Raw genomic sequence first — 26208 nt, 5'->3', positions numbered from 1 at the left:
CTACTTTACCCCCTGATTGACACTGTGTACGTGTTGTGAATGACAGATGACAGCTGGTTATCTATAGTATGTCCCTACAATGATGATTTTATGTGTTTTTGTTGCAGAGATACTGCAGTCAGACAGACCCAACCTGAGGAGGACGCAGAGCGAAGAGACCCCCAGTGTTGCTGAATCTCACAGCAGGTCTGAACGGACACACACACACACACACACACACACACACACACAGACACACACACACACACACACACACACACACACACCTACCTTGATGCTGCAAGGATAAAACACTAATGTCTTGTTGAAACTAGCGGAAATGTAGAAAATATTTAAATCATAAATATTGGGTCAGGTGAGAATATAGGAAAATGCCTGAGAGTGGAGTGAACAACAGACAGGGGACAATGTATTATTGCTAGTTTTGACATTTTCTAGTGTATGCAGATAGTCTTATTGACCATCTCAGGTGATTAATTAGCTGATAGATGTGATTTAAATATTTTCAATACATTTTCTGGTTACTATGGTGATTTGTACTTTGAGTCCAAATGAAGAGGAGGAGGAGTTCACTCTGAGCTATAAGGTGCAGCCTGTTGCCACTAATGAAATGCTTGTGATAATTGCTCACTGTGAACTCTGCCTTTGGTATTTAAGATGTATATTTCCATTTGTCAGCATATTTTAAGGTCAGTGACCAAAACACTGTATTTATTAAAAAGTATCTTTATTGAGCAAGTTGAGACATGATAAAATAAATGAAATGATCATTTTGATCATGTTTCATCAGATTCCATCAGATTCCATCACATACACGAGATTAAGAATCTGACAAAGCTTTCCATGTTGCTAGTTTTCAGCCCTGTTTATGGACACCATTCACTCCTCTGGCGCAATAGTTTTAACAATGACTGTATTCTTATTTCTATTCTTACTGTTTTTATATCCAATAACAGTCGTCTGCTACTATAACACAATTTTCTTTTAAGTTAATGATTAAATGTAGATATCGTGCAGAGGTCATACACAGTTATTTATGGGTTGAAGAGGGAGCAACTCAATTTTTTTTTAAAGTCACATCAGCATCAATCCTCCTCAGCACTTCTCTAAGATTTAGTTTTGACCTTATGACAGCAGCCTTTCTTTATAGCATATCAATAGCATATACGTCCTTGTGTTAGTCTGAGTGATCTGCTTCTTTTTAACTCATTTCTTTAGGTGTATAGTTTCTCTTTTGGTGGCATATCTTTCTTTGTTTGACTGTGTATTCCAAAGAAAATGCTGCTGCTCTAAGAAGTAAAATAAATATCTTTCTCTGAATCAGAACAGTGGTTCCTAAAGTTGCTCTGTCAGGCACCCCTTTTCTTGGATGAAGACGATTAAAATCCGAAAACAAACACAAATCCTCTTAATCCCTCACCTCCCAACACGCATCCTCTTTAAACATGCACACACACATATTTTACTGTGACCTCCTACATCGAGTCAATTGGAAAGACTTTGGAAATACAAAGCTATAATTTCAGTATGTAGCAATTTAATGAAAAAAGGGAGAGCAATAAGTGACTTTGACAGCGCTGGCATGCCTCCTCTGAAGTTTTGTCCGTGTCTTGACTGGAATCATACTTTTAAGTAGTTGTTCACATCCACACTTATTGTCTTCCCGCAGCATATTATAGCACTTCTCTGAAATGAAGAAATTAATACATATTTATGAGAAGCAGGACCTTCAGGGAGAAAGAGCAAAGGCACAGACAATTAATGAGGCAGCTGTTTACTCTCTGATCAAGAAAACAGAAACAGAAACAGAAATATGGAGAACATGGAACATGAGACTCAACCAACTTTTAAATAAGTGCGTGATTTGTGTCTTAAACCACTTCTTAACACACACACACACACACACACACACACACACACACACACACACACACACACACACACACTGAAAACCAGCTTTTTAAACATCTAAATCAAGCAGGGTTCACTATTCTTCTGGTTTGCAACTCCCTGCGGACGTTGCGGTGTAATAATAAGAATAATAGCACGATAATAAACTTGCATAACCTCTCTCTCTAAAACACTGTTTGCAAAGCGCCTCTATGAAAATCGTAAAAACCCCGAGGCATAATTGTACTCCAAATAAATAGGAGAATGAAAAAGAGACGGATCGAGTGAAGGAGGCCTGTGTCAGTATGGTCAACTGAAGCACTTACGCAGAGTGCCAGCATGTTATCCGTCCCCCCCCCCCAATGTGGTTTCAGACACCGCTCTCCCCGAGATAGAATGGTAGTGGGATAATAAATAGTGGAGCAGACTTGCATTTATTTCAAAGCATTGCGGCGAGAGTGCATGGGGTCAGATGGTATTTCCCTATAAACATTGCAGGGGGGCATTAAACACAGTTCAGCCAAGAGCTTAAACCGCCGCTGTCATGGAGAAGCAGTCAACATCACCATCCAGTCGTGTTCGATGGATCAGATGCCACCGATGGAGAAAAGAGGGTGGCGTTTAGCGTGGTCTCAGACACAAACACATTCATTAGCATTTACACACACACGCCGCTTCTTCTTCTCCTTATTGTGGCAAATAAACAACCAAGCAGAAGCTCCAAATCCACTTCTTCTCCTGTTGATTGGCGTCCAAGCTCGGGCCTCAGCATTCCTCGGTCCCAGGGAGGGAAAGCCAACATGTTTTCTTTGTATAAAAGTTCTTGTCGGAAAAGCAAAGTTAAATTTAGCGTTAGGAAAATATGAGGGTGTTCAGAGAGGAAAAGTAGCCGACACCGACACCTCACTTCTGTGTGTGTTTGTGTGTGTTTTGCCCATGTACACACCCACATGTGCCAGGCCTATTCCCATGAGTCAGAAACAACAATAGGTCTAATCATGGGATGATTGTTAAGAAGTGGACATAAGAAGACAGTCAAAGACAGTCCAAGAGCAAGTTATGCACAATAGTCAGACATTTTTTTCTTTTCAATACACTAAGTCTTAATATTAATGTTTCTTTGACATTTCTCACCCTCCCTCTTACCCTCCCCCTCCTTTTTGCTCTATTCTGCACCACATCTCCTCTTTTCTCTCTCTCTCTCTCTGTCTGTTCCTCTCTCTGAGCAGGATTAACAGGCACTCAGTGGGGGGTTCGCAGAGTGGCTCTCCGGGATGCTCCAGAGGCATCTCTCTGACTAACGGGGAACTGAACGAGGAGCAGATCCCTCGCCGCCGGTCCTCCAAGAATCATGGCAGCCCCGGAAGCAGTGCAGGTATACGAAAACATCTGCTAATCTTATATCTGTTTGATACACACAAACTGGGCTTAAACGGGACATTATAACATTATTATGTATGTACGCTAATTAGTTGGACTCTGATATGTTTGTTAGAATTGATTCCGATGTTACATGGATTGAAGCTGCTGATCGCAATATTTTTCAAGGAGCACTAAAAGACAGGGATAACCATATTATATATGTCCCTGCACGGTAAAAAAAAAAAGTTTATTAAGGGTGTTAGTAGTTGTGACTCAATAATTACTTACTCATTTATATTTATGTGATTGATCAGACTCCTGTATTTCTGCTATTATTAAATAAATAAGTAGAGGTTCGCCACTGGAGTGCAGAGCTCTACCAACTCTGACCACTTCTTAAACTGGCAAATGTGAAGCTTCTGTAACAGTTTCCTTGTTTACTGTTTGTCCTCTGGGTTTGTTTCCATAGCTCACTAGAATGTAAAAATGTTTAGCAGCCAGCTTATATGTCCCAGATGTCAGACCCTCTCAGTAGCGCATGAATGCAGTGTACAAGTTATGGCTAGAATTGAAAATTGTGAAATAGGGAATATCTTGGATTTATATCATCACCAAACTATAATAAGATGTTTCATAAACACTGGAAAAGTAAGTGACCGTCATGCTCCCCACCCCCCATTGCTGTGTTGCCTCTCAGATAAAGTTGAGTTGACATCCAACGGGCTGGAGAACAGTCGAGGCGGCGTGGCCCGTCACACGCCTCCTCCATCTTCTCCATCGGGCCGATCCCCAGCCGCCAGCAGCAGCAGTAGTAGCCCCTCTCCGGGTCAGGACGCCCTGAGTTCAGTCACACCGGCAGAGCCCGGGCCCAATGCCACCTCCAGCACCGAGCAGGCCAACAGCAGTGCCACAGAATCCACTACAGACACACTCCCGGCTGGGTAAGAACTCATGCAACGCAGAGTTAAAGTGCGTCGGAACATCTCCCACTCTGCCCACAACTTGATCTGATTGAGTTTCATGCTTCATAGATTTATAACAAATGCTGATTTTAAAAAGTAACTAAGCACATTTCATCAACAAAATGTAGACATTTAAAACCAAATTTAAAACGTATATGTATTTTCAAGGCAAATCTAAAGATGAACCTGCTCTCATATAAAGTGATACTGACTAAACAGTGGAAACCCTTTTCATGATGGTGACGTTAAAACATTCAAAACATACATTAAGAATAAGCTGCACATTTCAAGCTGTGAATCTGGAAGCTTGACAAGCATGTAGGCAGAAATAGGCCTAAAGTTTCATAAGACTTACATGAGTAAATATAACATGATAATTAAGTTTTATTGAGAAATATGATAATCCATCCAAAATTAAACTTTTAATTTCCTTTGCATCCCCCATGACTACACACAGTAACACACAGTCTAGTTGATTCCTCATGCATTTCTTCTCATTCTCTTTCTTCTCTTTCAAAAATTATTTGTATTGAACATACAAAGACAGAAAGGCTTGATCGCCTCTTGAAATGTTTATTAATAAAATAATTAGTGTTAATATCAAGTTTTAATAGTGACTAAATAACTATATAACTAAATAACATAATTAAAGACTGCAGACATTGTGACTTGTTAGAACAGGTAAAGCATAAGTTAACATCGGTGATTCCTCAGTTGCAGTACACCTTTCACAATAGCAAGGCCCTTTTAATGTATTCATTAATGATGTCATTAAGTACAAATGTGCTTTGTCTGTTTCAATAAGTCAAAATCTGTCTGTTATCAGCTGAATAAGCCCGATGTGAGATGATAAAAATGGGTACGATCAGGGTTCGATATCAATCGTGACCCTGTGGTTTGTGGTCACAAAAAGTTTCCTTTTAACTCCTTTTGTACAAAAGGTCGGATTTGCATGTGTTGTATCTATTCCATTGAAGTGTTCAGACACTGAGGTGGAGTAACTCAACTTGAAGCCAGTGTTAACCACCTATTATAGATATTACTTACATTAATAAATATATTGGTAAATATGTTTAGCTCCTGTCTCTTTAAGGCCTCTTCTGTTTTGATAGGTTAGCTTCTGGACAAAATGCGTCTTGGGAGACTTCTCGTTGCTCAACAAACCATGGAACAAACTATGGTTGTAGGAGTTCACTGCTTTTTCCCGTTCTTTACTCAAAATGTAAATTTCTCAAATACACGTTTAAGCTGAAATCTAATTCAAAATATGAAAGCAGACAACGCAAACAACACATGGAAAAACCTTAGCAACAAAGGCTCCGGCGGCCATTTATGGGTGTGCACAACGAACCAACGTCCACACATGTAGAATGTAGAGGGTTAAACCCACATTTTTGACTTGCAGGAAGCATCACTACATATGTTCACCTAACGTTTTGGGACTTTGACCATGTTTGACCATAGATATCCAACAACATAACAGTGTATAAATAACAAAAAATTACAAAAATATGTCCCCTTTAGGGGCGTTAAATGGACCCAATAGAACAGCTCAAATAAGAATGATTGCAGGTGATTAAGACATTCATAGAGCTGGTGTGTGTCCTCTAGGTTGATGGCATCAATAATCCTCTCTGTGTCTGTTGGTCACACACTATTAAGTACAGAACTGCTAGTGTGGCACACTCCCTTTCCTCTCTAAATAATCATGTATTTTGGGAGAAAGGCCTTCAGGTTTGTGAATACTGTACATTTATAATGAAGTCTTTGAATGTGCAGTGTAGAAAAGTAAGTGCATATCTGTGTGTTTTTTTGTCTCTCTGTTTAGCTGGGAGCAGAGGGTGTTGCCTCATGGCAGAGTGTACTACGTCGACCACAACACCAAAACCACAACATGGGAGAGACCACTTCCACCGGGGTATGTCTTTAAACAAGCAGTGTGTAGAATTCAGTTGCAACTGGTGGGACAGATTTGGAAATGGGATGTAATGTTCATAAGTATCAATTGACATGTATTTGGTTAAAATCCAATAGGTGTATAAAGTTTTTTAATCTCCAGGACTAGACTTTGAAGTCACAGTAGTCTGCCTGTGTATCATGTAATCAATTCACATAGCTGATGTCAATCTGGCAAAATGGCAAAATGCTTAGAAGTAACCTAAAAAAAAAGACATTTTCCCTTTTTGTGGAAGTCTTGATTGTTGTGGATCGCAGACAGTGAATGTAATGTGAAGAAAATCAAGAAAATAGCGTACTTCAGTGAAGGGATTCTCAGTAACAGATTCAAATGCAGTCATTTCAGCAGCAGAGAGACTTTTAACAGTTTCATTTAGTAAATTAGTGATTTAGTCTTGATTAAACACAAAAACATTAATCTCACATTGAGAGGAGATGATGTATGACAGATTGAGCTATTAGCTCATTTCCATTTGCAGAGTCTCTGTTATATCTAGCTATGAGCCAGCCTACAGAATTTCCAAGGTACTATTTAACAAAAGGAATGAAAATGTGCATTAAGTTAAAACAAGTTCTCAAATTGAAACAGCTAAACAGAAAGTAAAGTGTTTTTCTGTAACGTACAGGCAGATGTTAGTTTAAGTGCGCATCTCAAGCTGTTCATTGAGCATCAGTAAAGAATATACAGTATAAATATACACAGATTTACTGTTAGGCATTCATGTGTCTAGAGGAATGCTGATGTTCAGATTTCAGGTCCAGTCTCCGAGTTTTTTCATTTCTTGTTTATTTGTTTTAGTAATGTTTCATGTTCTCATACATAACAGCAGAAAAGAAACTCACCATTTTAATTGGTTCTAAATCACCCGCTTTGATTGTTACGTTTGTTTGCTAAGCCGTCATAATGAGAGTGTAGTGTTTTTGGCTCTGTATACTGCTCTCATAATGGTGTACACACAGTCCAGCCCTTTTTCCCCCCAACATTTTTACTTGCAATGATTATTTATTGATTTTCTCCAAGTGTGTGACTGTGTGACAGAGAGAAAGAGAGGCTGTTTTTTGGAAAAGGTCACTCCACCCCACCCGCTTCTCCCCCAAACCTCCACACATACACACACCCCCCCCCCCCCCCCCCCCCCCCCATCTCAGTTTTTCCATACAAGGAAGGAGAGCGTGGGGGCCCAGAGAACAAAAGTCCTTTCTTAGCGCCACATGTACTTCCATCCACCACTGTGTTGGCTGCTGGCCGCCGTGGCCCTTTAGAGGATCAATTAGCAGGCTAATGCCGGGCTAGCGCTCCAGATGCACACACCAGGAACTGTTTAGAGGTTGGGGTGCAGAGCAGAGAGGTGGGGGGAGGGGGGATTAGGCAATCTAGGTTTGGAAGCTGAAATAATCAAAGCCATCCGAAGCTTCTTAGTCACACTGTTCTTTATCAAATGCACTGCGGACCTTGTAACGAGTGATGCATCACAAGCTCGACCCATCTGGTTTTTTAGTCGTCATAACACACGTTCTTTCGGTCTACACATAGCAGGACCTCTTTAATTAAAACTGATGCTGTGTTTACATAAAGCCAGATTTGTCAGCATTGCATGATGTCTGTCAACCACAGTGTTGAAAATACAGTTTAGAGAAGGTTATTTGTACAAAGTGAAACAAATGAAATGTGCCTGTGAAGCAACATTGTGTGTTTATATTCAATATTTCATTTCAAAATTGAAAACTGATATATTTTAAAGAAACTTTTCATTTTTAAAGCATCATGGTTAGACAGAAATCCAAGCTCTACAAAACCAAAATGTTGCAGTCACATTTTATAATGCCGACAGGCGAAAGAAAAGAGCTGATGCTGATTTACAACTTCATCAAAACTTTAATCAATACCTTGTCAATCAGGAATGCATTCTCTCTCATTCTTTTCTGTTGCTGGTGGTCCCCCATGAACGAGTGTTTTCACAAGGCCATCTTCCTGCTTGATCTAGACTTTTTTTATCTCTTTAAAAAAAAAAAAAAAAAAAACACTTAATACTTAAACTGAGATGCTCAACCAGCCCCACGTAAGATCCTATGTAAGACTGTGCTATAATTCAGTTTTTCCTGTGCCAAGAAATCTCCTGAGAGTATCCTTTTTTCCTGAAATAGATTTTTTGGGCAAAAAAACTTTAATTTATTTCTTATGTATTTCTATACTGATTATTTGTCCCACCACTAATTGACATCTGTAGGCATGGATTTCTTTCTGTTTTTGTAGCTTAAATGATGAGAGTTATGTTGTTCCAATGTTCAGCTTTACTACAAGCTGTTAAAGTAGCACAGACATCTGAATCAAACATAACACAAAATCCTCCAGAATTAAATCAGTTATAATACTTTGATCTCAGTCAAACTAGAAATGGATAGAAACAGAGCAAAGCAAACTCCAAGCATCTGCTCTCACCCAGCATGTTGATGAATAATGAATGGACCATCCTAAAGAAGACCCATAATGTAAAACCCCTGATCTGGACAGTTCACAGTGAGGAGACTGTTCACTTCTAGTTCCAAGAAATACACAGAGTAGATAGTTAATGACACGATTGATGCATAGAGTTAAAGTCAGTAGCAGAACTAAGTAGAGACTCTCAGACAGGCCTCTGTGGGTTATGGGATTTTTTCCCTGGCTCCAGTAAATAACTAGCTAGTGCTAATATCAGAGAGGGACCAGTGTTTTTCCTGCCTTTTTAAAGGAGGCTCACAGGCATAGTAGTCAGAGAGACTAAATCTTCAACCAAATAGCTCCCTGTGTTTGCAATCAACCACGCTGCTGATGTGTCCTTGAGCAAGATATTTAAACCTACCTGCTCCCGGGGTGCTGTTCTGTAGCTGACCACAAGTCAACAAAGTATCATTAGTGTGAATCCTGAAGCAATCATGCTTTTGTTCTTCAAATCTTTGTCCTTTTTCTTCTGTATATTTTTTTTGTCTATAGTTACTGGCTTCAAGGTGGTCTCCAGATTAAAATATTGTTGTGGTACTGTTGCTTAAACCAACTCTGAGGTGAAGAAAATAACGTGGTGCTCATTCTGCTCTCCAATGATAAATATATAACGTTAACATTAATAACACAGAGGAGCACTCCACCTCTCACTCATTTTGTTATTCTCATACGGGCAGGAGACTGTAAGATGATTTCTAATTCATTCATTCATTCATTAATGCAGCATGCTAGGTCATTGATAAACAGTGGACATAATAAAACAGTTATGAATCGATAAAGATTCAGACCGATGAGCAGAATCGATAATGGCTTGGTATCAATAAAATAAATTCCAGTCTCTAGCTGGAAGTATGACTGTTAAAAAGGTTTGGTTAAAATATGTGCTAAATGTGGGCAGATTAAGGTGGCACTTAAATGAAGAAGATATGGGTCAAGATTATCTCCACAACTATTTGCATGCTTTTAACATAATCAGAGCTTTGTGAACTGCTCACCAAATCCGAGTTGTTGGAAACTCTCTCTGCTGGACAAGTATGGTGATCGTTTACTTTTGAATCTGCAGACATGTCATTTTAAAAAAAGGCCAGTGGAGAAAAAACGGTGATGATATGATCAGATACTTGCCTGATTCGTGTTGGGAGATGTGACCATGATGAATTCTTAAGAGTTACTATAGTCTTCCAAACTTTAGTGAAACTATCACAGGCAGGGAGAGCTGACTGCCAATAATTAAATTTAGCCCTTCTAATCATACTGGTGCAGATGTTTCTTTGTTACTTTAAGATTAACCAGTTCTCAGGGGTGTCACTAGATCCAGCCTTGAACCAGACTTTTTAGTGTTTGTGGATGTCATCAGAAAGTTGTGGGGAGAACCTTTTTAATTATGTGTTTTTTATAAGGGAAAGTCTGTCAGCAATATGAAGAAGATTAGAAGATTATGAAAAGTTTTCAGTTGTCACGGCAGGGTCAGTAATAGTGAAAGTGGACAAATCATTTATCAGATTTCAGGATTTTGGTGTCTGTGACAAAAGGGACAGAATAGTGATTACTTATGATAAGAGAAAGAACTCCAGAGACAGAGTCTTAGTGTGGTCTCTTAGTATGTATGTCATCAATTCATGTGCACTACGATTTTTGGAAATTTGATCTGGTTGGTTTGTGTATGAGCTGAAAAGGATTAAGTTCCAGGCACTGTTTTTTTTAAATGTGTTAAAGCTGTCATAGAGCCAGTCAGGTTAAGATTGTCCATTATTATAAAGTCAAAGGAGGCCTACAGTGACCAGAGCTTTGCAATGTCCTCCAAAGCATCAAAATGTGTTGAGAGGGGCGGATGATCTATAACAACAATGGTCACGTGCATATCCAGTTAAATTTAGCTTCCAGCTTTTTTTTAAGCAACATGCAGTATTTTAACTCTTAGCTTTTTCCGGTAATGCAGTTCAGCTTCCAGCTTTTTCAGCAGTGCAGTGTGTTTTAAGTCTTCAGGTTTTTCAAGCAAAATGTATTTCAGATGTCTGCCTTTTTAGCAAAGCTCTGCAATTTATTTCAGTTGTCATCATTCACACGCATTTTACGCAGCTATTATTTGCATTTCTTGTTATTACATTTCTCACTTTAGCTGTTCTAGGTAGCTTTCTATAATGAAAATCTTCAAGGTGAAAACTTGTTGTTGCTTCTTCTTCCAGTAGTTTCTTGCAAAAAATTACACCCCCAACAAAATACTGCCAAATTCAGTGAAAGATTTATAGCATTTCCTGTTATTGCTTCACCATATCATTTACCCTGTGATTCACCAGTTGAACATTTTTATTATGAAACCTATCTGTCTCAAAACAACAGTCATGTCGCCAAATAAACATTAAAACAGTTTCATCCAGTAATCATCCCTCCTGTTCATACTGACCATTAGAAGATCCTTTTATAATGCACTTACAGTACAAGTGATGGGGGACAAAATGCACAGTCCCTCTGTGCAAAAATGTCTTTAAAAATGTATCTGAAGCTAGATATGAAGCAGATATCCACTTGAATGACTAGCTCAGACTGCTGAAGCCTCATAAGCTTAACATCAACTTTTAAAGTGTGGACACACTTTGGATTTTTTCCTCCATTACTTACACTGAAATCACATTTTGAGGAAATCTTTTAAGACAGACTTGAAATATAGAGATCCTTTTAAGAGTAACTGTATAGTACATTCTGAATCTCGTGTGTGAGTAGACTGAAGTGAATGAACTGAATCTGTTAAAGACCATGAAAATCTTGAGGATTGGAACTTAAAGTAAACATGTATTTAGCATTTAAACTCACTGTAATACCCTGCCTCATCTTTCATGCAGCTCTCTCACTGCACTGTGTGTGTGTGTGTGTGTGTGTGTGTGTGTGCGTGTGCGTGTGCGTGTGCGTGTGCGTGTGCGTGTGCGTGTGCGTGTGCGTGTGCGTGTGCGTGTGCGTGTGCGTGTGCGTGTGCGTGTGCGCGTGCATTAATAGTTTCAGCGCAACCACAGTGACTCAATTTAGAGAACCTGGACTACTGGGATGACCAAGCAAATGAAAAGCCACTTCACAGTCCAACTGAGTATCAGTGTGTGTGTGTGTGAGTGCTTCTGTCTATTATCCAGATTTACACCAGTCATGAAACCTCACGTTTTAATTGTAATCCAACAGCTTTGAGAAGTGTGTTCCTGACAGGTAACGTCTAGGGATTTAGAACATCCAAGATTTTGACTGATTAGAGGTCACTGAAGTGGCGCAGAGCAAAATTTATTTTCCAAGTCACACATTCGTTGCAGTAGCTGCTGGTGTTTCTCATCCTGACTGCAGTGGAAACACAGTTAGACCACTGCAGAAAACCCTTAAAAAACAGTGATGAACCATCTACAAAACATGTAGTTTAACATCATGCCTGCTGTAGAAGTGCAGTTATGGACTACGTGTGTGTGTGTGCGTGCGTGCGTGCGTGTGTGTGTGCTTTTCTCAAGCCTACTGGTATCTGCACTGCCTGTTTTTGTTAGCATACGGAAGTCCGTGCTGTTTTCTCTTCCAAATTCTGTTGCGCTTAAGTCAGACATGTGAGAATAGCAGCAGAATAGCAGTCAGTCCTGCTGAGTTCAGGGAACTTGTGTGTGTGTGTGTGTGTGTGTGTGTGTGTGTGTGTGTGTGTGTGTGTGTGTGTGTGTGTGTTCAAGCTTGGCCATGTGTATCCTTTTGTGTTGGTGTGTGTTTGCCTTTGTGGACTGTCTATATCTCGGTCTCGGTCCAGACCCCCCATCTCAGGGGAAGAACAGGATATACATAGACCTCGAAGTAATGCTACTGGCAGGCACTGACACACAAACACAGAGCGCAGCAGCACATGGTTATTGTCACTCAGAGAGCTGGCGTCTCTAATTGTTTTCCTTCATCATGGTAATTGAGGGCTGGCATTGTGTTTTTAATATGAACCGTTTGATTATGTCTGAGGCCGAGTCAGAGCTGTGATGATGAAGTGCTCGGTGAAAATAACAGATGTTCTGCGTCTCTGTTTGTAGGACGCTGATCATGTAGTTTTGGAACATGTAAAAAATAAAAAATGAAGAAGTACTAAAAATGAAGATATGTTAAATTCAAATGGCAGGGGGCTTAACTTTACAGGTGTGTTGGTATATGTTTAATTCTACTCACCTCAGTGATCCACAGCTTTAATAAAGTCCTCTATTAGAAACAGGTTGGTTTTACTGTTGTTGCAGCATAATCTCTCATTTCCTTCCTCTTCTCTTGTTCTCCTTCTCCCTGTCTTTCCTTCTTTGTCCCTGGGGTCTTTACATCTTTACTTCTTTATCCCCTCTCACTTCCCTTTTGTTTTCCTCTTCTTCCTTCCCACTCTCTGTCTCTCGCCTTTTTTTTTTTTTAACTGTTTTCTTTCCTTTTCTCGATCTGTTTATTTTTACTTGTCTCTATAAATCAGCCTGTTACTATCACCAGCCATTTTTATACAACCACCCACACTCGACATGCTTAATAAAGATGTTGTAGATAACTAACTCCCCCCTTTCTGTCCCCCCCCCCTCAGCTGGGAGAAGCGTGTGGACCAACGGGGCAGGTACTACTATGTTGACCACAACACCAGGACCACCACATGGCAGAGGCCCACGGCCGAGTCTGTGCGCAACTATCAGCAGTGGCAGAGCCAGCGCAGCCAGCTGCAGGGCGCCATGCACCAGTTCAGCCAGCGCTTCCTCTACCAGGTACTCCACACCTCCACCTGCACCATCTACATGAACACAGCACTCTGGGTTTACCCTGCTGAGCCAAACGTTGCAGGGGATCAGTACTTGACTTACTGCAAAATAGACTCCCTGAAAATATCACCTCTGCCTTTCGTTTCCTCCCCAAAGTTTGCTATGTCACTTTGAGGTACTTTAATCATAAAGTAGATTAAACAGCCAACATGAGCTCATTAAACCACATGGACGTGATGGAACCTGTGCAGCCTCTCCACTAAAGACCTCACTGATTAACAAGTGGGATGCTTTTTAGTCACGTCCTCCTTTTTCAGCCTGATAGAACCACAATCATCAGATGAAACTGAAAAACAGAATCATTTTCATCTTTTAATCTGTCAAGTATCTTCTCGATTAATCAAATTGTCGTTTGGTCCATTGAATGTCAGAAAATGGTGAAAAATCGAGAGCACAGTTTTCCACAGCCCAAGATGACTCCCTTGCACTAACAGTCCACAGCTAGAGATATTCAGTTTACCATACAAAAGACTAAATAAACCAGAAAATATTCCCAAGAGAATATTTTTTTCTTTAAAAAAACCCCCCAAAAAACAATCAGCTATCTTTAATCAACATACATAAGTAATTCCATAGATGGAAACTAATCAGTGAAGATTAAACCATTTTTTTTAAATCCATGAAGTTTAAAAAAATTTAAATCCTCCTGCCGGTAAACACATCTTTATTTTGACTTTGTATTTAATTTCATTTTGTGAAAATAAGTTGTCTATAGTGGGGATTAAAGATGTCATGTGATCCTTTCTGTTCTGTTTCTAGTATTTTTTCCAGTGAAGTTGGCCGAGGTTGGCCTGTCTCTCTAAAAGTATCTGTCCTCTCAGTGAAGGTCAGACTGCAGCCAGACAGTAAAGACTTACGGGACTAAAACAACAGAACTTTCTCAATGGACCATTAGTAAAAACCAGCCTTAAAACTCTTACAGGCTTCTATAAAAACACCCCACCCTCTGTGTTTTTGTGTGTGTGTGCTAGTTCTTATGAAATTGTTTGTGTTGCGTCCCAGTCTACACAAAGGCTTATGTTTGTCTTTGTGCGTTTCACTTCACTTAATCCTTTTTTTTTAACAGCTACGGTTTCAATCCAACCATCCGTTAAACCCTCTCATCCTCTGTCTACCCTTTTATCCATCATCACTTCCCTGCCCTTTTCTTTTCTCATTTTTTCACACAGTCTATTTCATACCCAACTTGTTTTCTTGTTTTTTTTACACCCTGCAACCCTTCATCTCTATCTCTGTTTGAAAACTGACCACAAGTGATTTATCATAGACCACTCAGTCGCAAGCCCACCAGATTTTACTACATTTTTAAAATTGAGTCTGAAATAAATACTTTCACTTTTTAAGTAAGACTCAGTATTCTCCTAGAACAGCTGGACTGTGTATTTTCAGCAAATATGACTCAAATGGGAAGAAATAGTGTGTTTGTTGGGGACTATTTTCAGTGGTGGATGAACATTCGTCATCCACATTTGGTACTCTAGGGCAGGAGGATTCAAAGGTCTGGACCTAGGCAGGGTGTGAGCAGCAGGTTTGTTTCACCTAGTGTAACTAAGCCCCCAGGAGGAGCGCCAGGCTTTTAAGCCAATTTTTCATAGTGGCCAAACTGTTATTACAACATCACGTGATGCTATTGGGCCCAAAAAGACTTGCATTGTGCAAAGAGACCTCTGTAAGCGGATACATTTTTCTGAGCATCATAGTTCCCACAAAATGATTAATTTTATTATCAGAATTTGATCCGTTCTGTCCAATCACATTGGATAGTCTGGAAAAGCCGCACGATTAGATAGTTTGTTTCATCCTTAATCAAGTTAACTGGAGGGCTAACTTCTTTGGCTAGCTAAAGTTGCTTGTGCGCATGCTTCATAATGCAGAAGCAAGGCAGAAAAGGAAGAACCCAGAAGTACTTTTTTTATTTTAAAAAAAAAGGATTTATTTTGGGGCATTTTTTGCCTTTATTAATAAGTACAGTAGTGGCATAGAGGCCAACAGGAAGCAGGGAGAGAGAGGGGAATGACCTGCAGCGAAGGTCCCTTGCCAGATTCGAAACCAGGGACGCTGCGATTATGTGACATTCGCTTTAACCACTCAAAGAAGAACATTTTTTAGCTTCATGTGTCACTGAGCCTCTGACACTGTATCCAGTTCTCTTTTACATCCATGAGTGCAACAGTGTAGTTCATTGCTGTGTTTTAATTAGGTTTTCAACAACAATAACAACATTGGAGCTCTATGGCACAAGACATATCATGCTTTGGATATACAGACTTTACTTTTTACTATATAATAACTGGGATCAGTTATTAGTTGGGGTCTTTGTTTGTTAACAAATAAGAATGCTTTGAATATTTCCTAACCCATCCTTTAAATACTGTATGTACTACCCAGGCTGTAAATTTTGGGGCATTTTTTTGACTCCTTTGAGAAAATGCAATGACAAAAATGGTTGATTTAAAGAGACGAATTACCACACACGCTCTACACTGGTTAGGTGTGGGCTGGAAATCTTGCCTAAAACCCCAACCCACCCCCACCCCCCCGTGTGTGAGAAAAGGCAACAGGCAGGTCGGCCCTCCATGTTGATAGTACACTGCTCCGTCTTGGAATGCCCACACTGCTGATAGCAGGAACTATTTATGGCCCCAGTGTGTGTGAACAAGAAACACACACAAACAGGCTCATATCTGAGCTGTGAACACATCCACATGTTTTACTGCTGTGTGTGTGTGTGTGTGTGTGTGTGTGTGTGTGTGTGTGTGTGTGTGTGTGTGTGTGTGTGTGTGTGTGTGTGTGTGTGTGTGTGTGTGTGTGTGTGTGTGTGTGTGTGTGTGTGTGTGTGTGTGTGTGTGTGTGTGTGTGTGTGTGTGTGTGTGTGTGTGTGTGTGTGTGTGTGTGTGTGTGAAAAAATAATTAGTAATAGTAATAATTTGTAGGACCATCCTGGAACAAACATTTGTAGTCTTCAAAATCAGAATAAGTCTGTTTCCTTCACTGTGGATGTTCATTGTTTGTGTCTGGGTGTAGTTATTTTGTTAGAGGTGTGTGTACATGGCTGTAATGTCAAGGTCAGGTGCCACATTTCTTCTCTGTAGCACATGACAACCAAACAGGGTCAAGGGGCTGGCAGTCCTCGAGTGTACACACACACACACACACACACACACACACACACACACACACACACACACACACACAGAGTGCTTGTGTATGTGCAAACTCATAAACACAAGCACTGGAGTGTGCATGTATTAAGAGTTTTTATGTATAAACTACACAAAGATCCCTGCAAACACACTCTTTGGCTGTCCCACAGTGGTGGTGTGTGTGTGTGTTTGCACAGTAATTGCAGCTCGTTAGGAACCCCAGAGAGAGAGCAGCCTCGGAGTCATTAACTGCAGTTTCCGGCTCTCCCTTCTCTTTGCCCCCCTCCTTTCCTTCACCTCTACACGCGTTCCTTTCCTTTACCTCTATCCTTTATCCTTTCCCCACCCACCTCACCTCCTCCCACCCTCCATCATTCTGTCGCCTCTCCAAAAAAACCCACACCACCCAATCTCCCCTCTCCAAAATCCCCCTCTCTATCGCTTCAAACCATAATATCTTTATTTTGATTCTGCCTCATTTCAGATGACCTCTCCCCTCTTTCTCTTTCTTTTTTTCTGTTTTTCACCACTCCATCCTCCACCCTCGAATCAGTCCTTCACCCTTCCCCCTCCCCCTCATCTTCCTTCAATTGCCTCCTTCTTTTCTCGTCCTCTTGCTTCTCTTGACTTTCTATCCATCCTGGCTGGAACAAGGAGCCCTAACAGCAGCACCTGAATCAGCCCCTGTGTTTCATCACTCGCTGCGCAGAACAGAAAACTCACATACACACACGTCCACGCAGCCGCACGTCACACTCACTCATGTTTACACACATCCTGTCCAGGCTCACGTTTCCATGGAGAACTTTTAAAAAAGTGGTTTATTCCCTGAAAGTACAATGAATAGCACTTACTTAAACTGCACTAATGCTGGTTTTTGTTTATACTACACTCAGATTGTATTAATAATCATAATAATAATCATAATAATAACTTTATTTGTATAGCACCTTTTATACAAGAAATGCAGCTCAAAGTGCAAACAAAATAAATTATATACACAAAGTGCTTCACATTGAAAAGGCCTTAAATTAGTATAGAACAATGTTTAAAAAAAATAACAAAAAAGAGGGAGGAAAGAAAAAGTGTGATATAAGATGGAACATTTTTGATTCAATTTGCAGCATGAGGGGAAAAACCTCATAAATGAATTAAATAGTAAATCTGGTAAATTTCTGTATGTTCATTATTGTGAATAGATGCAATTAAAGTTAAATCCAACAATGCATTGACACAATGAAAAATGATGAAATTATTATGTACAGTATGTTAAATGTAGCCAGTTGCTCAGTTCTTAATTGCGCTGCCATACTTTGGACTTGTTTTGCCATTAACATGTTCAAACAACCAAGTATTTTGTTTAATTTGTGTGTGTGTGTGTGTGTGTCAGTGAGTGTTAGATGATGAGCGTGTGTGAGAATAGGTGCATGCTGGGATTTGGAGTAAGTGCTTTGAGTGGTAGGAAAATGAGAACATTTTTAAAAACATTTTATTCTATTAGTTGTATTTTTGTCCAAAAATAAAGTATAAAAAAATCAGATTCAGTGAATAATATATGAATGCTATTGCTAGATTGATAAGAAGATAGATGGTGTATTATTTAATTGACCTGCTATTTCAATTTAAGATGGTTTAATTCAGTGTTTGGCTCTCCAAACCGCCTCTATTTAGAATATTGAACCTCCATCCCAAATTCATGGAGCGGGCAAAGCAGAACATTTAAATTTTCACTATAATAAATTCCAAACCTGCAACAAAAACCACTTTGTTCGATCAGTCTGAAGCAGACACATTTCCAAAGCATTTGAAAGGCTGATGAACTCAAAGACCTCAAGTTTACTGGAGTCCTGTTATTCACTTTCTCTCTCTCTCTCTCTTGTGTACACACACTTTTCCCTCTCTGCTCTTTGCAGATGTGGAGAACAAGTGGCGAGTTGTCATCGCAACAGAAACGTGAAAACAGCTTTTCACAGTCGTATGAAATAATAGTTTTACTACTAACTAATATTTTTGTGTCTGTTTTAAAACCACAGCTGTGTGAGCAGCTTTCTACTCATGTTTAGAAGTGACCAGCCGAAACCGCCATTTTCACCTGCGGCGCCTTGCCTCAAAAACGCGCCTTTTGCGGTGTATTCCTTCCAGATCCATAACACCCAAACTTTTATTTCACACGTGTCTGCCAACACGCTGTTCTCTTCCCCTCTCTCTCTCTCTCTCCCCCTCTCTTGTTTTCTCTGTCTCTCTTTCTTTTCCTCCCTCCAGCCCTCGCTCTGTCTGGAAGCTGCCGAGGAGCTGAATGGTCAGAGCCAGGATGAAGTCATCATGTCTTTATATCATTATATTCTCCTTTTACCTTTTTTAGTCACAGAAAACCCATAAGGGTGGGGCGCTGGGCCATAGATTGGCTGTCGATGGGAGCAGCACACAAACACACACATACATACACACACACACACCCTTTAACCCTGTTCTGTGCCCACTCTTGCTCCTCCAGCAGGCCCAGTCCTTTCCATCCCCAGCTCTCTCTCACAGTTTCCATGACAGGGCCACTTTAAATGGGCACAGTCACATTTCTTTTTGGGAAATGCTGCGTAAAGTGACGTTGACATTCGGCGGATAATGCTCCGCTTTATAGCTTCTCAGGAAATAATCATCACTTTTGTGGTGCAAGAAAAAAACAAACTTTAAAGGTCCACCAGCTTTCATTTGGAAAATGTTGTGTTGCCAAACAAGCGCTACCTGTGCTGCAAAAACCAGCAAGCACAACATCACTTCAACAAGATCTCTCTCCTTTAGTATTGATGGGGTTTTTTTGTTGTTTGTTTTTTTGTTCTGGTGTTTTGTCTAGCTTCTTAAAATCCCCACACAGAGCTCACCTTTTTTATTTACACCATCATCATTAAAGGGTGCTGATCTCTGCTGTAAATGATGCTGAAGTTGTTTGCAAGAAAATTCCAATGGGAACAGTTCAATAAACTTCTTTTTAGTATGAAAACCCATCAGCGCCCACTAATTCCTGACTAGCTTCTTTCAGCTACTTTTCCACTCAGGCTAATATATTCGTGGGTGTGTGTGCGTGTGTGTGTGTGCGTGTGTGTGCGTGTGTGTGCGTGTGTGTGTGTGTGTACTCCGAACATAAGAATGTTCACATTGACCGACTGTTTGCCACGGACAAACTTTCCATACCGTGGCGCACACTCTTTTTTTTTTTTTCTTTTTTTTTGTCAGTGTGTGTGTGTGTGTGTGTGTGTGTATATATGAGTGCAGGCTGAGTAAACCCCACAGTGGTTTCCAGGCCCAGGGTGAATAAAGGTGCCTTTTGTCAGGCCCCGGGGTGGGTGGGGCGGGGAGGAGGAGGGGGCGGGTGTCCAGTCTGGAACAAGCATGAATGTTCCCTCAGTTCCCTCAGACATCGCACTTCCCTGCCTACTTTCACAGCAGCGCTTGAAGAGAGCAAGAGGAGGAGGACCTCAGGGTGGGGTAGGGAGGGGTGCCAGGGAGGAGGAGGAGGGGGTGGGATGTATTGGGGAGGTGAAGCGGGAAGCCGGGGAGGAGGTGGGGCCTGCATCCAGCCAGTGAGCTCATTGGAACAGGGTTGTTGTTTTATCCTCCTACCGAGCGTGTAGTTTTTGGAAGGCATACCAGCCGCCGGCCGGCCAGCTCTGTCAGTCGCCCCTTACCGCTGCAGCAGAGAGGAGCCACCCCCACCTTTCTTACACACATGCACACACACACGCACACATACATACACACACACATACACACACACACACACACACACACACACACACACACACACACATACACACATACTTCTTCAGCCTGCCTGACTTACTAACAGGTATCGCTGTGAAGTTAGCGAGGTCAAGTGAAAGACTTAATCTCACACATTTGTTGCTCAGTCTTGATTCTCCGAGCTCGGGACAGGTCTACGAGTGAGTTTCACTGGCTTTTTTTTTTTTTTTTTTTACTCACTCATCTGCAACTTCATTGGCTTTCCCTCGTTTTCTTTCTGTCTTTATTTTTTTTTCCTCCTCCTCCTCCTCCTCCTCATCTTGACGTTGCGGTGAGAAACCGAGCGGACGGACGCAAGAATTTCACACAGTGCCGTACAAAGACAAGAAACGGGGGAGAGATCTGAACAGAGAGGTGGATGAGGAGAGAGACTGAAAGGTGTCCTAACTGGAATTGTTGTATCTCTCTCTCTCTCTCTGTTTCTCTCTCAGCCGTCTGGTGCTCCGGTGGAAAATGACCCTCTGGGCTCACTGCCTCCTGGATGGGGTAAGTTTATCCTCCACACTTCTTACAAACACACTCAGCCTATAGATACTCTCAGTGAGGGATTCTGAATTGTTCTCAAATTGCCTGATGTTTGAGCTTCTTTGAGGTTTTAATCCAAATTTGGAATTTGGAGGCTGCAGAAGGGCTTTAAACACCTCTGTACCTGTTGGATGTGTCTATTGTTGAAGTCAATCTGATCAGTCCAAGTTGTTTTCAATCAAAAAACCTGCATCCCTCACCAGTCTCGTGTAGGTATTTTTTAACCAGTCTTGCTCAGCAGTCAACAGTGAAGTAATGCAATTTGTCAAGATATTAACTTTTTGATTCAGTCCATTTAAATCATGTAAAAATGTGCTTTGCCATGTCTCCAGGCAGCTGTTAGTCACTGAGGTTTTAGGCACAAATGTTTGTTTTTTTTCTCCTCACAGAAGTCTGAGCATAATACTGATGGATTCATGCATTTTTTTGCAGCATTAAAAACAATGCTGGATATGTGTTTTTTTGTTATTTTGCCTCGGTTTCTTCCTCGTGGTCCCCAGTGTGCAGATCAGCAGTGAATTGATTGATTTTGTCCTGTTGATGTTCAGTTTCCCTTTTTTGTCTCTCGGTTTCTTCTCAATATTCCTTTCAAGTTACGCCAATTTATCACTGTACGCGCTCCCTTTTTTAAATTTTTTTTATTCCAAAGTCCACAAATTACAGAGGCCGCATTATTGATGGGACTCGACATCATCCAGCGTTTTCCCAAATGAGTAATGTAATCCGATCTGCGCGCAGTCATGTCACACACATTCATTCATAAACGAACGCCGCCACCACCGCTTCTGTCCCACCAACATTTTCACAATCTTCATTATCACACAGCCATGTTCTCTCCAAAAAAACAAAAAACAAACCCTCACTCCCTGCCCATGATGCCTTTTCAACATGTTGCGGTACCTCTCAGACGAAAAACCTCAATTATATCACTGGCTCAGATTCGCTTCTTCTTTGGCGCACTCCTTTTTTCATCTGCGGTCGCTTCCCCTCCTTTTTTTTTTTTTTTTTTAAATTTAATTTTATTTCAGGCTCGTTTTCAAAAACAGAAAGATGGGAGAAAAATAAGGGAATTATTGATGGAGAAGAAGAAGGCGGAAAAGAGACAGAGGCAAATTAAAGAAACTAGAAAGAAGAAGGGGGGGTAGTGGGGGGTTAACTGGATAAGAAAAGTGGGGGTTGGAGTGAGTTAGAGGGGAAAAAGCTAGGAAGAGTTGCAATGTGAGCACTACTGTTTCTGGGCCCTCCACACACTCCTGTTAATGAGAAAAAGATGTCAGAGCGATGGAGGGAGGAGGAGGATGGGGGGCACCAGCCACTCTCTCTGGAGACCAGTGGCCTTACATATACACACACACACACACACTTTTTTTTTTTTTTTTACACACTTTCATAAACCTTTATGCAATTTGACTGCCTCCATTGTAGTTTTTAGTTACATTTTTTAAAAGACATTGTTTGATATTTGCTTCAACAACGTGGTCAATTTGACTCTCAAACGACCTCCACCACAAACTTAATTCCACACACACACACTTACGTTAACCCTGGTGAGGTATTTGGATCAAGCCACAGTGAAATACCACACAGACCTGCTGGTTTTCTATCATGGGGGTGAGATTTTTTTGTCCTTTTCTTTGTCCCAAGAGAGTGAGCCCAAGTTGTTAGCGTCAGGGACAATCAGGTGATCCTTCTGACTTCTGAGTGACTTTATTTCAAGTTGTAAAAAAGAATCCTCCAACTTTAAACTTCAGAATCGCCCGCAAACAAACACTAACACTGTTTCTGTGCTGTTTGTGTCCACAGAGAAGCGTCAAGACAATGGCAGAGTGTACTTCGTCAACCACAACACACGAACCACTCAGTGGGACGATCCACGGACCCAAGGGTGAGACTATGAACTGGAACACGTACTAATGTGTGTGTGTGTGTGTGTGTGTGTGTGTATGTGCGTGCATGCGTGGGTTTGTTCTGATCGCCTGCTTGTTAGATGGTATGTCGCTTTGGGTGTTTGCTCGTACAGTTGAAGATATTCTCATCGTACGCAGTTTCTGTGACGACAGAGTGACTCATCTACATGATGTCATGATATGAAACAGAAATGAACACTGAGCTGAATGTCACAGGATTTACTGAGAGGCGTTCTCCCAGAGGAGGAAAACTTGACAAATTCTTTGGGCCTGGCCTGGAAATTAAATTTAAATTAATGATTTTACAAGAAGATGACAAAATTTGACAAATTGGTCATCTTAAGCTGAAAAGTAACACTATCACTATAAGAAATTAGCTTCTTTTTTTTTTTTACATGTGTGGGTATCAAACTACAAACAACTAAAGATGGATTTGGAAACTTTTTGGCCTCTAGTCAGATACCCTGTGATCTACTGGTCATTTATTTGATCATTTTTCTGGCATCAACTTCTATTTCTTTGACATTGAGACACTTTCAGAGCTCTTAAAATTATTTTCTTCTCCACCTCACTCATGCTGATTGAACCTCTAACTTTCTGTCAGTCAGTTACGATTTACTGAAGCAAGTTTCACACATATCAAGTTTGAATCTTAGGTCTTTTAAAATGAAAAAGAACATGCAGGGCATCTTCTCCTCTATATAAATAATATGGAAAGGTAAAGTCAGAATGTGGAGATGTGTTTACAAGCAGCGGGGGTGGAACTAGTCCCATTTTGTTGAATTATAGTCACAGAACGAAATATCTGTTTTTCTGAAGTAAAAAAAATACCCAGCAACCTTTGGGGAAAATAAGATTTTTACAAATTTTTGCTAAATTGCACCTCTTTTTCCTAATCCAAACAAAGTTGATAGCCTTAGAGATGTCCCGAGTCATTTTGTACGACTGAACCAAAAATGAAAGTTGTTATTATCAGTTAAAATTCTCAGATATTGATGTTTCTTTCTGTTGTTTGATAGTTTTCTTTCAGCTGGCTGTACAGCCAACAACTTTTTTAACTGTGAATCCTACCAAAAAGATTTTTAATACCTTCAGAAAAGAGAGGAATGCTGTTAAATGACCTCAACAATTAGTGTTTGGTTTTTTAAATAAGATTGCAAGGTATTTCTTTTTCAGAAAAATGGATACTTAGCTCTGTGACTCAAATGTAAAGCAAATAGATGAGAGACACAAACTTTGCTAGGGTGCCACATTAAAGATAATACTGTGGGTCAGCTCTTTTTTTTATGTGGGCCTCTTGCAGCTGTGGGCTGCACTGGTGACGGCCCTCTGTACTCCTAGACAAAAATTCTGGGTCGCTTTCTGCTGGTTGGAAGGCAGTCTGAAAACATTTTAGCATCCTCAGAGGAGCTAAACCTCACCTTGGCATGGCTGTAGGCCAGTGCACGATTTTAGTATGGTTGCATCCAGGGGCTTTAGATCCACAGGTTGGCGGGGGGGAGGTGTGTTAGTTTCATCCCCCCAGGACAGGGCCCCCTTCGGCTGGGACCGTGCTCACTGCCCCTCTCCCCTGTTACAGGATGATCAAGGAGCACCCCCTGCCCCCGGGCTGGGAGATGAAGTACACCGCAGAAGGAGTCCGATATTTTGTGGACCACAACTCACGCACGACCACCTTTAAAGACCCCCGACCCGGGTTTGAGTCAGGGTAAATATTCTCTCAGCGCTTCCTCCCAAACCTGCTGATTTAAGAAAAAAAAAAAGAAAGAAAAGAAAATCATAGACGGGCACAGACCTGATAATCGCTGTCACTCTTATAAAGTAAACTAAATCCACTTCTTTTTGAATTTTTTTTGATTATTGCATTTGCAGATATTAATTTAAACAATGAAAACCTGAAAATATCAGGTCAAATCTCTTTTAATCCAAACCACATCATCCTTTTTAATTCATCTGTATGTTAACTGGGCCCATGTTTTACCCATTCTTTCATCTCTTTGCCCATTTAAGAAAAATATCTCTATTTAAGTCAGACAAAACCAGCTTCAGCATTGCAGTTTTCACATCGACAAAAAAAATAAATCATACTTACACAGCAGCAGCAAGCACACACACGCACGCACGCACGCACGCACGCACGCACGCACGCACACACACACACACACACACACACACACACACACACCTCTCTTCTTCCCCTCAGCCTGTGGATGTTTGCTTTGCCTTGAAGCAGTCTCAAAGCTCACCGCAAAGTCAGGAGAATGTGCAGATGTGCGACAACAGAACCTCTGCAGACTGCACTGGTGTGTGTGGGTGTGTTTGCTGGTGCTGGTGCCCTTCTGTGTTTACGTTCAGCATGCAGCAGTGTGTATTTGCTTGTGTGGTCGCCGCTGTAGAAGGCATGTCTGTGTGTGCAAGTGCATCTGCGAGCTACTTTTCCAGGCTTGTATTTTTAGGCTGGTGGTCGAACGGAGGGGCTTCTGAAAGAGTCTTTACTGTTTTTTGGGGGTTTTTATGCCGTATCCTGCAGGAGTGTGCGTCCTCGGCCAACACTCTGCCGCTTGCTTGCGGTCTCCATTTCCTAACCCAAAGATGTGCCTGGCAGCTCGGCGCATTAGAGGCCTCCTTCTTCTCACCCACCATTTCACTCTCTCTCTCCTGCTTTCCTCCCATTATCTGCCTATATCTCTCTCTCTTTCTTTCTCTCTGCGTCTCAGTCTCTCCGGTGCTGACAAGGCATATATCCAGTGTGTGTGTGCAGTGGGTTGGTGGAGCTTATACTAACACAGCTGCACACCCGGACTCACCTCTGTCTTTGAGACCCAGACACACCAAGTGATTATTTAGAGCAGGATGGCTGGTGTGAATTTGATATTTACTTTGAGTCTCTGGCCTGCAACTGTTAGTCCCACACTGTTTTATACCAAGGCCTCCTGAAAAGGAGAACATCAAGTTTCTGGGACATTACATGTGTTCATCAACTGATTTGTTGTTGTTGTAAATCTCATTTCAGGATTCCCCCAGTTGTTTTCTTCCAACAGTATAAAATTAACAGTCTATCCCTTCTCTGTGTGTGTGTGTGTGCGTGTGTGTTTGCGCCCGTGTGTGTGTGTGTGTGTGTGTGTGTGTGTGTGTGTGCAGGTCACGGCAGGGCGGTTCACCCGGCGCCTACGATCGCAGCTTCAGGTGGAAATACCACCAGTTCCGTTTCCTGTGCCATGTAAGTGTTAAGTAGAGTCTGCACAATAAAACTTTTCCTGTCCACACAAGCTATGAAAAAATATTTTCACACTAGCGGTGTCTAGTCATACAGATAGTTTTGGTTTTATTTGCTCCAGATGTCCGTCTCTGCCTCTCGGTTGCTGCGGATAACCTACAGAACACAATACCAGCAGTATAATATATATA

At 41.1% G+C, this 26208-nt stretch overlaps 1 protein-coding gene across 2 annotated transcripts in view; it reads left to right on the top strand.

Moving 5' to 3' along the window:
- The window catches only part of wwp2 (WW domain containing E3 ubiquitin protein ligase 2), a 57899-nt gene that overhangs the window by 20089 nt on the left and 11602 nt on the right, over positions 1-26208 (top strand). Inside the window, exons 6-14 of one of the 2 annotated variants that reach the window (XM_062421597.1) lie at positions 108-186; positions 3120-3265; positions 3950-4193; positions 6043-6132; positions 13202-13376; positions 20800-20854; positions 22697-22778; positions 24380-24508; positions 25942-26020. In XM_062421597.1, coding sequence (XP_062277581.1) covers positions 108-186; positions 3120-3265; positions 3950-4193; positions 6043-6132; positions 13202-13376; positions 20800-20854; positions 22697-22778; positions 24380-24508; positions 25942-26020 — 1079 coding nt within the window. The remainder of the gene's footprint in view (positions 1-107; positions 187-3119; positions 3266-3949; positions 4194-6042; positions 6133-13201; positions 13377-20799; positions 20855-22696; positions 22779-24379; positions 24509-25941; positions 26021-26208) is intronic. The other variant, XM_062421599.1, reaches the window with a different exon arrangement.

This window comes from Scomber scombrus, chromosome 6 (assembly GCF_963691925.1).
Source record: "Scomber scombrus chromosome 6, fScoSco1.1, whole genome shotgun sequence".
Lineage (NCBI taxonomy): Eukaryota > Metazoa > Chordata > Actinopteri > Scombriformes > Scombridae > Scomber > Scomber scombrus.
This window is presented reverse-complemented; position numbering and strand designations above follow the sequence as displayed.